At 33.9% G+C, this 14,043-nt stretch overlaps 1 protein-coding gene across 1 annotated transcript; it reads left to right on the top strand.

Annotated features, from left to right (window-relative positions):
* Positions 1–426: 426 nt before the first annotated feature.
* Positions 427–1,797, top strand: LOC111691785 (KRAB-A domain-containing protein 2-like; the record flags this gene model as incomplete). The annotated part of the gene is made up of 1 exon (XM_023455125.1): positions 427–1,797. A coding segment is annotated over exon 1 (1,371 nt), but the record flags the coding sequence as incomplete, so codon positions are not given.
* Positions 1,798–14,043: the final 12,246 nt, after the last annotated feature.

The raw sequence follows: 14,043 nt of genomic DNA, 5'->3' as shown, positions 1-14,043 counted from the left end.
CATTTACTATTGCAAGACAAGTCGGACCCAATGCTTATGAGATATCCGATGATCAGGGTAACGTCATTAACAGACAGAATATATATGTTATGGACCAAGTGATTAATGCGGGCATTATTAATAATGTGCGAGCATTATGAATAATGTCTAGCTCTATCGGTCTAAGTGATTAATTACTATCTAAACTTCATTATTTATCACATTGCATGGTCATTATTATATTGCTACGTGACAATTGGGCAATTTGATAATAAAGCTAAATTTGACACGGTGCGGGGAGGAAAGCACGCGTGACACGCTTTGACCAATCAGAGAGAGCCATTCAGCGTGCGGCTCGTGCGGCGGACTCCAAACGCTATTGTTTTTGCTTAGTTTTGCATTGTAAGCGAATACGGACGGAGTTAGTGTGTGTTTTAGTAATTAATCATGGATATTTCGAAATTAAACGACATGAATCGTCAATTTGACGAAAGATTGAGTGAATTAATGTCGCTTAAAGGACAAAATACTCAGTTTTTCACCAACGAAAGCTATACTGAGATGATTGAAAGAGTTAAATCTGCAAAATCAAGGAAGTCGCATAAAAAACCCGAAGATTATCAGCGTTTGCGAAGATTCGACGTCATGGCTGTTGGAGAAACAGAGAAATTGATTGTTCCAGTCAAAGACAATATGATTAGGTACTACGTGAAAAACAACGAGATATTTCAGATTTTGCATGATACCTACCTGAGTGTAGGGCATGGTGGTAGAAACCGGATGGAGAAAGAGCTAAATTTTTGCTATAAAAATATTACGAGGGAAATGATTTATTTAAACCTATGTGAGAGCTGCGAAAAGGAACGCAGCGTTCCAAAAAAAGGATTAGTTGTTAAACCTATTCTTAGCGGCGAAATGACTGCAAGATGTCAAGTAGACCTAATTGACATGCAGTCACAAGGAAATAATCACTATAAATTTATACTTGTATACCAAGATCATCTCACAAAATTTGTGCAACTCCGTCCGCTCAAGACCAAAACTGCTGAAGAAGTAGCATATGTACTACTTGATATTTTTACAATATTCGGTGCACCAAGCATTCTTCAAAGCGATAATGGCAGAGAGTTTGCTAATAAAATTGTTCAGGAAGCTTGTGAAATGTGGCCCGAATTGAAAATTGTACATGGTAAACCGAGACAATCTCAAAGCCAAGGGTCAGTAGAGAGAGCAAACCAGGACATAGAAAATATGCTGAGTATGTGGTTGGAGGATAACAACAATAAGAAATGGTCGGAAGGATTACGTTTTGTACAATTAATGAAAAATAGAGCATATCACACAGGCATTAACTGTACTCCATATGAAGCCATGTTTGGAACGAAGTTGAAAGTAGGACTTAAAAGTTCTTCTATACCACATGAGGCTCTGCTTGATATTAAATCAGAAGAAGACTTGGAGAAACTATTATCTACTGAGAGCACTATTACCGAAAAGAATCTAGTGGATTTCACCGAGAATGATCAAGAAGAGTCCGCCAAAAATGATCAAGTAGAGTCCGCTAAAAATGATGGTATGAATTTATTTTCAGCTGGCTCAAGTCAATTTTCGCCAACTTTTACCGTAGATGAGGAGTCTGTAAAAACTTCAGATACAGATTCAAACCCAATACCCACAAACGAAAACGAAAACCTGGAGCGCAAAAAAGAAAATGTTATGGCAGTTAGGAAACTGGCTTTAAGTAATTTGCAGAAACAAGCAAATAAAATGTTGGATGTATCAAACGCTAAATATCCCATGGCTGCAATTGGTGACATTGTAAGAGTCCGAGTTCCCGATGTTGATCGCGCTCGTAGCGATGGAAGAAATATGCTTGCCACCGTTATTGAAGTAACAGCCTCTAACCTTTATAAACTGGGAACAAAACAAGGTGTTTTAAATCAACTATATTCAAGAAACCAATTTACAGTCTGCAAGGAAATATTTATTTCGCCTGAAGATGTTCCAGAGACAGAGATTTCGCTGAGAGAGTGTTGTAGAATGTCATCTAAATGGGGAGGGCAAGGTTATAGTAGATGTGATTGTAAAAGTGGTTGCAAGTCTGATAAATGTAGTTGTCACAAAGGCAAAAAGTTGTGTACCTATAATATTAAGAGATATAATGAATAAGTATTCGTTTTAATATTAATATATTATGTATTTTCAGAATTTTTATTAGCTTTTTTTAATTGTACAATCTTACCTGATTGCAGTAGATTTTCAGTTTAATATTTACCTATATAAAATGGAATATTTTAAGTTTCAATTTTTTTTTTTAATAAACTGATGTTTCTTCTTAAACAAAAAAAAAAATAATTGTAAACTTAAAAGAGGGGTGATGTGACGCGCATGAGTGTCAATCATGGTGGTGGGGGCTAAGTGTGGGAGAGTGCACTGAAGTGCGGGGCAGTGTGCAGTGGGACTTGGATGGAGTTTGTACGATGTACGCACGATAAACTGGAGTTTATACGTCAAGAAAAATTACCCACTGTATTGATAAAGTTGTATTTTAAGTGTAATGTATGTAACCAGGAATATATTAATAAAACTGAGATAAGTACGTGTTTCTGCCTCCCTGAGATCGTAGCAATTGGACCACCACGTCCAATCCACCGTCTAGGGTATGTCATATTTAAATAATCTCTTACTTGTCGAGCGAAATGTACCGGAGCACCGTCATGATGGAACTAAAGGCTCCTCCGCACATCCAGTGGTACTTTATCTAACAAGTTGTTTAAATCATTCATTAAAAAAATAAGGTAAGAGCTGGAGATCTAGTCTATTTGGTAGCCTAAAAGAACCAATGAGCGTGTCGCCAATAATGATGAACGTTAATTGAAAACTCATGCTGAAAATTGTTATTCGAATGACGTGAGGATTTTCGTCGCTCCATAAATCATTATTGTGGAAGTTAATTATTCCTCATCTCGTAAATGATGATTCACCTGTGAATCAGATATTCGCGGAAAAATTGGGATTCTCTGGAAGCCTGCCAAGCAGCCATCGTAACCACTTTAGTCTTGGTGGGTAATCTTGAGGTAGTAAATGTTGAATACGTTGAAAGTGATAAGGGTGCAATTGTTGTTCGCGAAGTGTTCTCCAAACAGATGACTGTGATATGTTTAAATTTCTAGAAATTTTTCGGGTACTTAACATATTATTATTTTCTATTGCTGTCAGGACCATTTCCTCAGATTCTGGAGTTCTAGCATTACTCCGTCATCCAGAATTAATTTTTGTTGCTTTTAATTTACCAGTTTCTCTTAATCTTCTATCGATATTATCAAACATTTGCCGACTTGGTGTTCTTTGTGCAGGAAACATTTCTTCTAACTGCATTACGGAAAGAAAATTCGCTACCCAAAACATAGATGCATATATGTCATGTCTTCAAATGAATATTCGTAATTCATACTGTTATTGAAAATAGTGAAGTAGTTGAAGTAATTTAAATAACCGTAAAAATGACAAAAAGAAGTTTTTACTTTATAGTTACTTAATTCACTTGTACACTTATTATTGACATTAGTGACAGAAGATATTTAATTTTATTTTGAATATCACAAGCCCACTATGCGAAACTAAAATGAATGAAAATAAAATGGATTCACAATTTTCTAAAAACGTGTTTTTCTTATAAATGGCTGCTTTAATCAAAATTTTGCAAGAAACCAATTCGATAGATAATTGAACATTACACGAAAATAGTGCCCGTTTGACAAAATTAGCAGTGGCGTAGAAAATATTTTTAAAAAACCCCGTCTCTACGACACTGCTGCTCATAAAATTTTGAGCAGTACATCAAACATTGGTCTTATTATTAATAGTCCAAGCTAGTTAGACCAAAATCACCCAGAATACGGAAATTTTTTTCTGATGAACCGATCGAGTTGCGGTTTTCGGCATTGTCTTCGGAAAAATATCAGGAAAAAAGTCTATCTACTCTGGGACTGGATCGAAACTGCATTGCGGGTGCATAAAATGCATCTAGGAGTGCATCAATTTTTCCGAATTTTCTAAAAATGATAAAAATTTACTAAAAGTTGTAGAAATTTGTGTGCACGGGTTTTCGGGGTCGGAAATTCCGAATCTGACCCTGAAAAATGTGCCCGACAGCCCTGGGCCCCCCAGGGGGGGCAAGCGGGAGGCCTTCTGTAAAACATCGAATAGCTGAGCCTTCTAAAACCCCACTCGGGGCTTTATGGTGTCGGGGATTTCGATTCTGACACTGAAACATATGTCCGACGCCCCTCTCCCCCCTTCGCAGGGGGGGGGCAAGAGGAGGCCTTCTGTAAAACATCGAATAGCTGAGTAATTGACTTCTAAATTTCTACTCGAGGGTTTTCGGGGTCGAGGACTCCGAATCTGACACTGGAAAATATCCATTAATCTTAGCTTGTCTATCACTGAGAGTCGTAGAATTGGAGAAATCCTGGACAATCCGTTCCCAAAACACACTTTGGTTAAATCAAAGAGATATTCCTTAAAACCGAAGAATATTTCATGGATCAAGGATTTTCAAAAGAATCTCTTGGGCCCGTGCGACTGCGGATAATGCATAACAATTAGGCGACAAAATCCGATTATCGACAATGCAGATCTTGTGGTTGCAGGAAGCATGGAATTACATGCACAATTGCATGTACAAATTGTTTTGGAACCAACTGTTCCAATCCTGAAATAGACGGAAATGTAATAGATGATAGTGATGGAGACAGTGATGACAGTACTGATGATGAAAATTGTGATTGATAGTGAAAGTGTTAGATAAACATATGACAGTAGTTGTCTCACTAATTGCCTTGCAAATAAAAAGAAAATTGGTTCTCAGAATAAAGGGGATTCTTTTCGACTCATTAATTTCCTGTTAGATTTTCTTACCCTTCTTGTGTAATCTCTGTAAATTTACGTATAATTGTAAGCCTAAAAGATCATGGTTGGTAAGTAGGTGGTGCAGTTTTATTGCAAAAATCTGATGTGCCCACCCCACGGGCGTCGGGCATACTTTTCAGTGTCAGAATCGGAATCCCCGACCCCAAAAACCCCGAGTGGAAATTCAGAAGGCAATTACTCAGCTATTCGATGTTTTACAGAAGCCCCCCTTGCCCCCTTAGGGGCCCCAGGGGCGTCGGACATACTTTTCAGTGTCAGAATCGAAATCTCCGACCCCAAAAACCCCCGAGTGGAAATTTAGAAGGCAATTACTCAGTTATTCGATGTTTTACAGAAGGCCCCCCTTGCCCCTCTGGGGGGGCTCCAGGGCCGTTGAGCATATTTTTCAGGATCAGATTCGGAATCTCCGACCCCGAAAACCAAATTTCTACAACTTTAGTGAATTTTTACCATTGTTTAAAAATTCGGAAAAATTTATGCACTCCAAGATGCACTTTATGCACCCGCAATGAAGTTTCGATCCAGCCCCAAAGTGTAATACATAGACTTTTTTTCCTGATATTTTTCCGAAGACAATGCCGAAAACCGCAACTCGATCGGTTCATCAGAAAAAAATTTCTGATTTATTGTCTAACTTGCCTGGTCTATAAGGTGCTTACTACGCATAGCAAATTTGAAATAAAAATGTTCAGGCATTTTGGAATTATTGCAATGTTTAATTTTACAGAAACTTTGACGCCCTGTATCTCGACTTTTCGTCTTAATTTTTCATGTATTACCTACCCTAGAAGTCTGTCAGCGGTTTTTTGAATCACCCTGTATAGCAGGTTTTTGGTAAAATCACCTATTTTTGCGAATTTCATATAATGCTTCAACTTTGAGTACACATATGTTTTTAAAATATTATTAGTTTTGAAGATTTCGATATACACACCCGGTGACTTTTTAACCTGAAGCTTTCAAATATCTCGAGAAATAGGCACAACGAAAAAATTATTTATAATAAAAATTGAATTGTTCCACAGAGAGAATCTTTGATATCCTAAATATATAGTACGTAGGATTTGTCTGAAGCATTTTTTTCGTTTCATGACAGATGGCGCTGTAATCGACGAAATAAATAAAAAAATTTTCGATTTCTCCTACGAAGAATCTATTCATAAAAAACGTTTGCAATGAAAAATTACCATGTTTTCACTGCAAATAAACAAAATTAGTCTTAAACCAAATTTTGTTTCTCAAACTTCCAACTACTGCAAATGAACGAACGTTCAAATAAAAACGTGGTCAAGTTGGTTCTGAAAATTTGGACGTAGGGCGTAGCGTATAGCAAATGAACTTAAACGTCATCTGTCAAAGCGCTATATCACCGCTATCAATTTGAATATTTTCGTTTTAAAAAGCGTTTAAAATGGTGTTTTCTCAAGAACAAAAAGTGTTTATCATAGAGTCCTACTTTAGAAATGGACGCAAGATTGATGGAATATGGAAGTATTCTATTGAGGAATGTTTCATAGAATTTCAAAATCAATTTCCCGGCGTTGTTGAGTACAAAATTTTTCAAAGTGCAGTTCAGCGTTGTGTTAATGTTTTTCGTGAAACGGGCAGTGTAACAAGAAAAGAAGGAAGCGGCCGACCTAAAAAGCGGACTGAAGAATTAAAAGAAAATGTCCAACAAATAATGGAAAATGCGCCAAGAACTTCTGTACGTGTTTTATCACAAATGGTGGGAGTATCAGTCGGTACCTGCCACACAGTGTTAAAAAAAGATTTGCGTTTGTTCTCCTATCGTTTAACTTGTCAGCAAGAACTTCATGAAGTTGATTTTCCGCGACGGGCTGTATTTTGTGAATGGTTTTTAAACAACTACGGTGAACTTCATAATATCACCTTTTTTTCTGATGAAGCCTGGTTTCATTTAAGTGGTTACGTAAACTCACAGAATATGAGAATGTGGTCTTCTGAAAAACCAGATAACTTTTTTGTCGAGGGCCCTCTACACGCTCAAAAAATTGGAGTTTGGTGTGCTCTCAATCGAAGGAGGATTTATGGACCTATTTTTTTTAATGGTACTCTTACTGCGCAAAGGTATAGAGAAGAAATTATCGCTCCTTTTGTTAACCAGCTGGAAGAAAACGAAATTACAAACTTTTACTTTCAACAAGATGGCGCAAGGGCACATACGGCAGGCGAGACGATGAATATGTTGAGGGAAGTTTTCCAAAATCGACTAATAAGTCTCAATGCTGAACATGAATTTCCACCGAGGTCATGTGATATTACGCCGTGTGATTTCTTTTTGTGGCCTTACCTTAAAAACACTATTTTTGAACTGCCTATTCCTGATTTAAACCATCTGCAGGCTCGACTTATAGACAAGATTCGTGAAATTAACAATACCCCGAGCATCTTAGAAAATGTCTTTAATTCTTTGAGGAACAGGTGTGAAAAGTGCTTGGAACAAGGAGGGGGACACTTTCAGCAGCTGCTTTAATTTATTGTTATAACAAGGAGGGGGACACTTTCCGCAGCTCCTTTAATTGTTTGTTATTGTTATCACGATTATTCTTTAAAATAAAGTTATATAGTCATTAACGTTATTGAAACTGACAGCTGCTATACAGCTCGTTGAGAAATGAGGTTAAGTTGGTCGCTATAAGCTACTCGCTACGTCCAATGTGTCAGAGCCAACTTCGACCACGTTTTTATTTGAACGCTCGTTACTACCATCCTAACCCAGGAACAGGCGTTCTTTTTGGGATACTTGAGCAACGCGATTTCCTTTGTTTATGACTTATCGAAGTACTTAAATCTGCTTTCAGATTATTGAATTTTTTGTATTTTTTTCTAAAAATGCCATTTGTTTTATTGAAAATATACAGGGTGTTTCTAAAATAGGGTTCCAAACTTCTGCTGCGTTTATAACTCATTAAAATAAGCCATAAAGTTCCTATTAATATGTGCCCTAAAACGCACCCTTAGGAAGTTATATGCCCTTAAAGGGGCTCAAACAAATCTGTTTTTTTTCTGTTATTGATGCACGGTCGCAAATAAATAGAAAAAAATTTATGGGTCTTACATAACTTTTTACGTTAAATAACATGGGCTACTCCGTTTTTCGACATGCAAATCACATGCGTCCCATTTAGGTTGGTGAAGAGGGTTTTCGGACCGTAATTTTTTTTTATTTCATTTTTTTTACAATTTTCTCTACAGCTTTATAAAATCTTAACAATTTTACGTAAAAAATATTATCTTTGTCCAAATCGATATTTCCAATGGTTTTCGAGTAAATTGAGTTTGAAAATTACTCTGCTCTTTAAGTTATTAGGCCAAAAATTACAAAAATCTGTTTACCATGGCAAACAAAAGACTGACGTTGCCACAACGCTTAATAAAAATAGTCTTAGTTTATGTCCTAAATTATTTATTAAACGATCGGATCCTTCATAACTGCAGTTTATTTGAAAAAAAAAAACAGTTTTGTTTGAGCCCTTTTAAGGGCATATAACTTCCTAAGGGTGCGTTTTAGGGCACATATTAATAGGAACTTTATGGTTTATTTTAATGAGTTATAAACGCAGCAGAAGTTTGGAACCCTATTTTAGAAACACCCTGTATAATATAATAAATTTTATAAAAATGTTTTATGTTTACATTTAACGTTTGTGTTATTTCTATCTTTGAGTTTTTTGTAACTGCAAAAACACAAAATAAAAGTACAAAGAAAGAAGTAATTTTAAGAAACTACTTATTTTAATCAAACACCCCAACGGAAACAGAAAACTGCTATGTCCATGCGTTGTTCCTGGGTTACGATAAAAATAATTTATTCACCAGCCCATTTACATTTCTATAGGTAACAATTTCCCAGTTATTAGAAATATGCAAAGTGAAGAAACTTTTTTGACGACGATATTCGAGTATTTACATAAAACGTGGTATTTTTTATTGTAAATGTTTTGCAGAATCATATTCTCAGTAGGAGAAATGGAAAAATATTGAATTTCGTCATTTACCATGAATCGAAAAAAATGTTTCAGACAAATCCTATATACTTTTAGCCAAAGAATTTAAATTCTCAAAGTTATCCCCTGCCCACCTACAAGGAGAGGGGGAGAAGGAGACTAATTTTGAAACCAATGCAATGTATTTCTCTCGCGGAATGTTCACTTTTGATTCTTGATATTTTTTTCGTAGGGTGCTTACTTCTCAAAATATTTGAAAGTATCAGTTTAAAAAATGTACACTGAAAAAAGGATTTATTTGGACTAAATAAATATCGTTTGCCATGAACTAATCCTAGTTTTGGATATTGCCTAGCATATATATTGTGAAAAGTAACTAATAATAAGTTCATAGTTTTGTAATAAATCTTATTTGAATGTTAATTTATTTTTAGTGTAATATCACATTTCGCCTCTTTATTATTAATATACATATTTTAAGATGTAGATGACATAAGATTATTAGAAATATATCTTAGCTTAATGTGAACTAACAGTTTTTCAGTGAAAATAGGTTATTTTAATATTAATAAATGAATGGTTTATAAAAAGTGAATTGTTTTTTTCGCTAAAATTGGACGTATTTCTTTCTTGATTAGTCTCAAAATTATGTACTTTCTCAAATTTAATTAAACTGATAATTAGATAACTTATCTAACTAAGTTTATAATTTTTGAAATGGTACATAGTGTTGAGATCTACTAATAGAGAAGCACATGCGAGTATATACGATACTTTTATTCGAACATTTCATTTTTGCTAAAAATTAATTTTAAGATTTGTATTTTCCGAACTTATTATATACATACATATATCGATCAAAACTACTTGTCATAGTTGTTGACAGTTTAATGATTAAAAATAATTGGCGGATTGTTAAATTGGGTTTTATTATAAATTTATGAAACTACAACAGCAACACTATGTCCTTATTTAAAACTGACTTTTTGACGATTATTACTTGTTTGACCCTAACTTTCACAGTTTCTGCATCCATTTTAATGATGAGTAAACGGAACACAGCACACAGCACTCTGTAACTATATGCACATGTTATATTATGAATATGATCTAAGAACAACAAGAAACACTACCTTTTGATATACTCGTAGTCCATACCGAGGTCCATACTAGCCTACTGAACTACACAATACACTACAGGCACCTTGCATACATAGTCGCCATGATGGCGAAGATACGACTGTCAGGGGAGAACACAACTTGGTCACGTGATTGGAATAATTTTTAAATAATATATTTTACTATTGAACTGATAATAGTTTTAAACTATATAAAAATTTAACTTTTATAACCAGCTGGTTCACATTTAAGAAATTATATATTTGGAATAATTTTCCTTTAAAGTTTAATTGTAACGTTAGATAGGCCAATATAAAATAATATTTATTAAATAAAAACGAATATAAATTTGTATTAAAAATTTATTCTTTTAATTCGCCTAACAAATATTCTAAAATCATAAATGGTTATATTAAATCTAATTTGTTAATTATAGACAAATCTGTTGCAAACTGTTTCTTTTTTTAATTCAAACAAATCAAATGACTTGTATTGAATGTAACTGGTTTATCTCAATGTAACTAGCATAAATGTAAACTAACTGCATTCAAAACAACCGATTCCTTTAATAGAAAGTAATTGTTTTTTCAGTGTAGGTATATACAGTGCCCACGGATAGAGTTCGGAAGAGAGAAAACTTTTTTACATAGGTACTTATAGGTTATCAACAAAAAGTAAATTTTTATAAAAGCGGCTACTTGTTTTGATACTACAGTTTTGAATGCCAGATTTGTGACTGCTATACTTACAGGGTATCTACATCAAAAACAACATTACTTTACTATTATAATTACTTCAATTTCGATTTCTTTTTTCGACTTTTTAAAATATGATCTAAACCGTGATTTACTTAGTTGTGCAAAAAAAGTCTAATAAACCTTTTTACCCAAAGAAGGTAATTTCGTAGTTAATTATTTATAAATTCTTATATCTGTATTTTATTTTTAAATCAGCTAGCTAGTTTTAATCATTTAGTAATATTAGAATAATACAATATATAAGTAGCCTGTTCTAAATAAATGAAACGTTTTAGTAACAATCTGTCAAATAAATAGTTTTGTTATAATTTTCATTTGTGCACGATACTGAAATTAGAAAATGCTTACGATAGAACAAAGAATTTGTATCGTCCTATGTTATGACTTAGGACAAACAAGTTATATGGCAGTTATGAGACAATTCCATGAGATTTGGCCTGGTTTATTTCATGGATAACGGAGCAAAAAATATATAATGAAATTCTCGAGAACGTGTAGTGTTTTGAATAACAAAAAAGTAAAAAATAGTGCAATGAAGATGATGATGTGACTTTAATGGCGATGGATTGGGCTAGAAATTTTCCAAAATTCCATAGAAGACAGTATTCAAGAAAAGTTAATGTTTGGTGTGCTATTCCCTACAACGAAATCGTTGAATCATATTTTTTTGAAAACAATTCAAATCAACACGGTTATTTATATGTGCTGAATACTTTTTTATGATCTCTGATAAGATATACTCTTGGCTAATTGCAGAAAATTATATTTCCAACAAGATGGCTGCTCCGATCATTTAACGATAAATTGTTCGTAATTGGCTAAATCATCAGTTTGGAAACAAATGGATGGGATGAAATGGTCCAAATCAGTAGCCACTTAGGAGCCCTGATCATACAATTATGGACTTTTATTTTTGGGGATATCTGCAGCAAAATGTGTATAAAATCAATTTCAATAACAACTTAGATCTCTTGAAAGATAAAATTCAAGAAGTTATTGAAAATATCCAAATAGAGCAAATAAGGAATAAGCTGAACTTGATGGGTCCACGTTTGAATAGAATTGTTTGTTTTAACATTTTATAACTTATAATTCATTTCGAACAAATAAAAAGTATTTTTGAAAAAAAATTTCTCATTAACAAAGAAATCAAAATTTTATTATATTATGTAAGTGAAGCAAATATACTAAAATATTAGCAATATCAAAATAATATTTTAATTTCTGACACGCTGGTTTGTGATTAACATAAATTTACAGATTGATTTAATACTGATATTATTTTCAGTGTCTGCGCTGGCGTCACTTGACTTCCATTCTTGGGAGTGATTTTTGTGACGCACGGTGGTTACGACAAAAATTTCGTATCTCAGTGACGTCGACGCCAATTTTTGTGAATCAACAAAATTTCGGTTTCAATCATCACTGACGTCCCTGTTCTGGCGCCATTTTATGACACGCCGCGGTTATTACTCACATTGCTGATTTTGCTGTTTCATACTTTTATTTTATCCGATGTCTGAAGTCATTTAACGTCCCTACTCGGGCATCAAATTTGCGATGTCCTTCGGACTTCAAATCGGAATCTGTCAGTTTCGAGCGCCAGTTTCTCTATGTTTTTCACGGTGAAATTTACCTTTAGAATAGAATAAGTACTCAGGCAGTTACAATGAAAGAAATTATTTTCTAGGGTTCTGTCGTATTCCTTTGTTTTACTGTAGTTTTAATATTCTCTGACTAACGGAATCATCATTGTATCTCAATAAATCGTAGGTTGGGGCATTGTCGGTATCGGTGATTTACATTAATGAAATGATGACTGAAAAATAGATGAATGAAACTTCTATAAACAATAAGGGCCGAATGTGTTTGAATTACTAACTCTACCTTAGTTATTGATAAAAATCGGTGTTACACAAATATAGCTAAAGATCGATTTCAAACAGATTGGTGAATTGATTGGTATAAGTATTATTTATTTATTATTAAAAGAAAAAGAAAGGTTAATAAACAACGATCTGTAAATAATAGTATATTATTCAACGAGCGTATAATGATGGGTATTATCCGCAGGCGAGTGGCCTAAATCACCGAGTGAATAATACCCATTATACGGGAGTAGAATACTATACTTTATCCACGACTACTAAATATTTTTGTTGAAGTTTTTTTTGAAATGTTTCGAAAAACATGGTATGTTAAGAAACAGATATACGACTCCCACAAATGAATTCGCTGATGGCTCAGTGTAGATACTCTTTCCCTTAAAACCGCGGGTCCCGGGTTCGAATCCGGTCTAGAAAAATTCACTTTTTTAATTTTTTTTTATATGTACAGCACTGAATTGAAAATATTTAGTGGTTTACACGATAAAATTTTAAAAACGGATTGTTTGTAGCAGAACAATATAATATTATAGCTAAATTAAGGAAGCATCTGACAGTAGTGATTAATGACTCATTAATCACTGCCGTGATTAATGGGTATTATTAAGGTCGAGCATAGAGACGTATAATGGGTACATTATACAATAGTCGTGGATAAAATATATTTAAATATGCTATCCAACTATATTGGATTCGATATTAGAAATAATCATAATCATACAAGCTCTCTGTAAATAGAATACAATTTAAGGGCCCCATATTCTTTAAATAGTGTTTTTCGCAAAGACAAATAATTTCAAACATTTAATAACTGAATAATCTAAAGCTTATCAAATAATAGGAATGTTATGTCATGCCACCTGAGTATTTTCAAAGACGCCGCAGTAAAACGAATAAACAGGTACAAAAAACGATCAAACCATCAAGGTTTTAGGTACTGAAATCTACGAAAATACTAACTTTTTTATATATAACCACATGTAAATATTCTTATAACATTTACTTGCTTAGTCCTACATATAAAATTGTTTACTTTTATTTATAAGTACGCTTTTTTAGTTATTATTTTATTTGACTAAATTTAAATGGTAACACTGAATAAACAAAACATCAAGGATTTTATTTTTGTGCTTACTTTTGTTCTACACGTTTTACTTTTAAAGATTTCAGTACCTAAAAACGCCAGAAATTTCACTATTTCTCGGCCAGGAATATGACCACCTTAAAATGCTCAAAGGAAATAATTAAAGTATTCTAAGATTTTTGCGCAAACGGACAATTTGATATTGGAGAAAGCCAAGCAGTTTATGCGCAAGCCAGGAGCAAGCTCAAGGCAGAAAGTAGGATGGGTAGAGGAACTCAATTCATACTCTTTCGGTTCCCTTGGATGAAAATCAGGAC

Source organism: Anoplophora glabripennis, unplaced genomic scaffold (assembly GCF_000390285.2).
Source record: "Anoplophora glabripennis isolate ALB-LARVAE unplaced genomic scaffold, Agla_2.0 scaffold274, whole genome shotgun sequence".
Classification (NCBI taxonomy): domain Eukaryota; kingdom Metazoa; phylum Arthropoda; class Insecta; order Coleoptera; family Cerambycidae; genus Anoplophora; species Anoplophora glabripennis.
The sequence above is the reverse complement of the archived record's forward strand: the minus strand, read 5'-3'. Positions and strand labels throughout refer to the sequence as shown.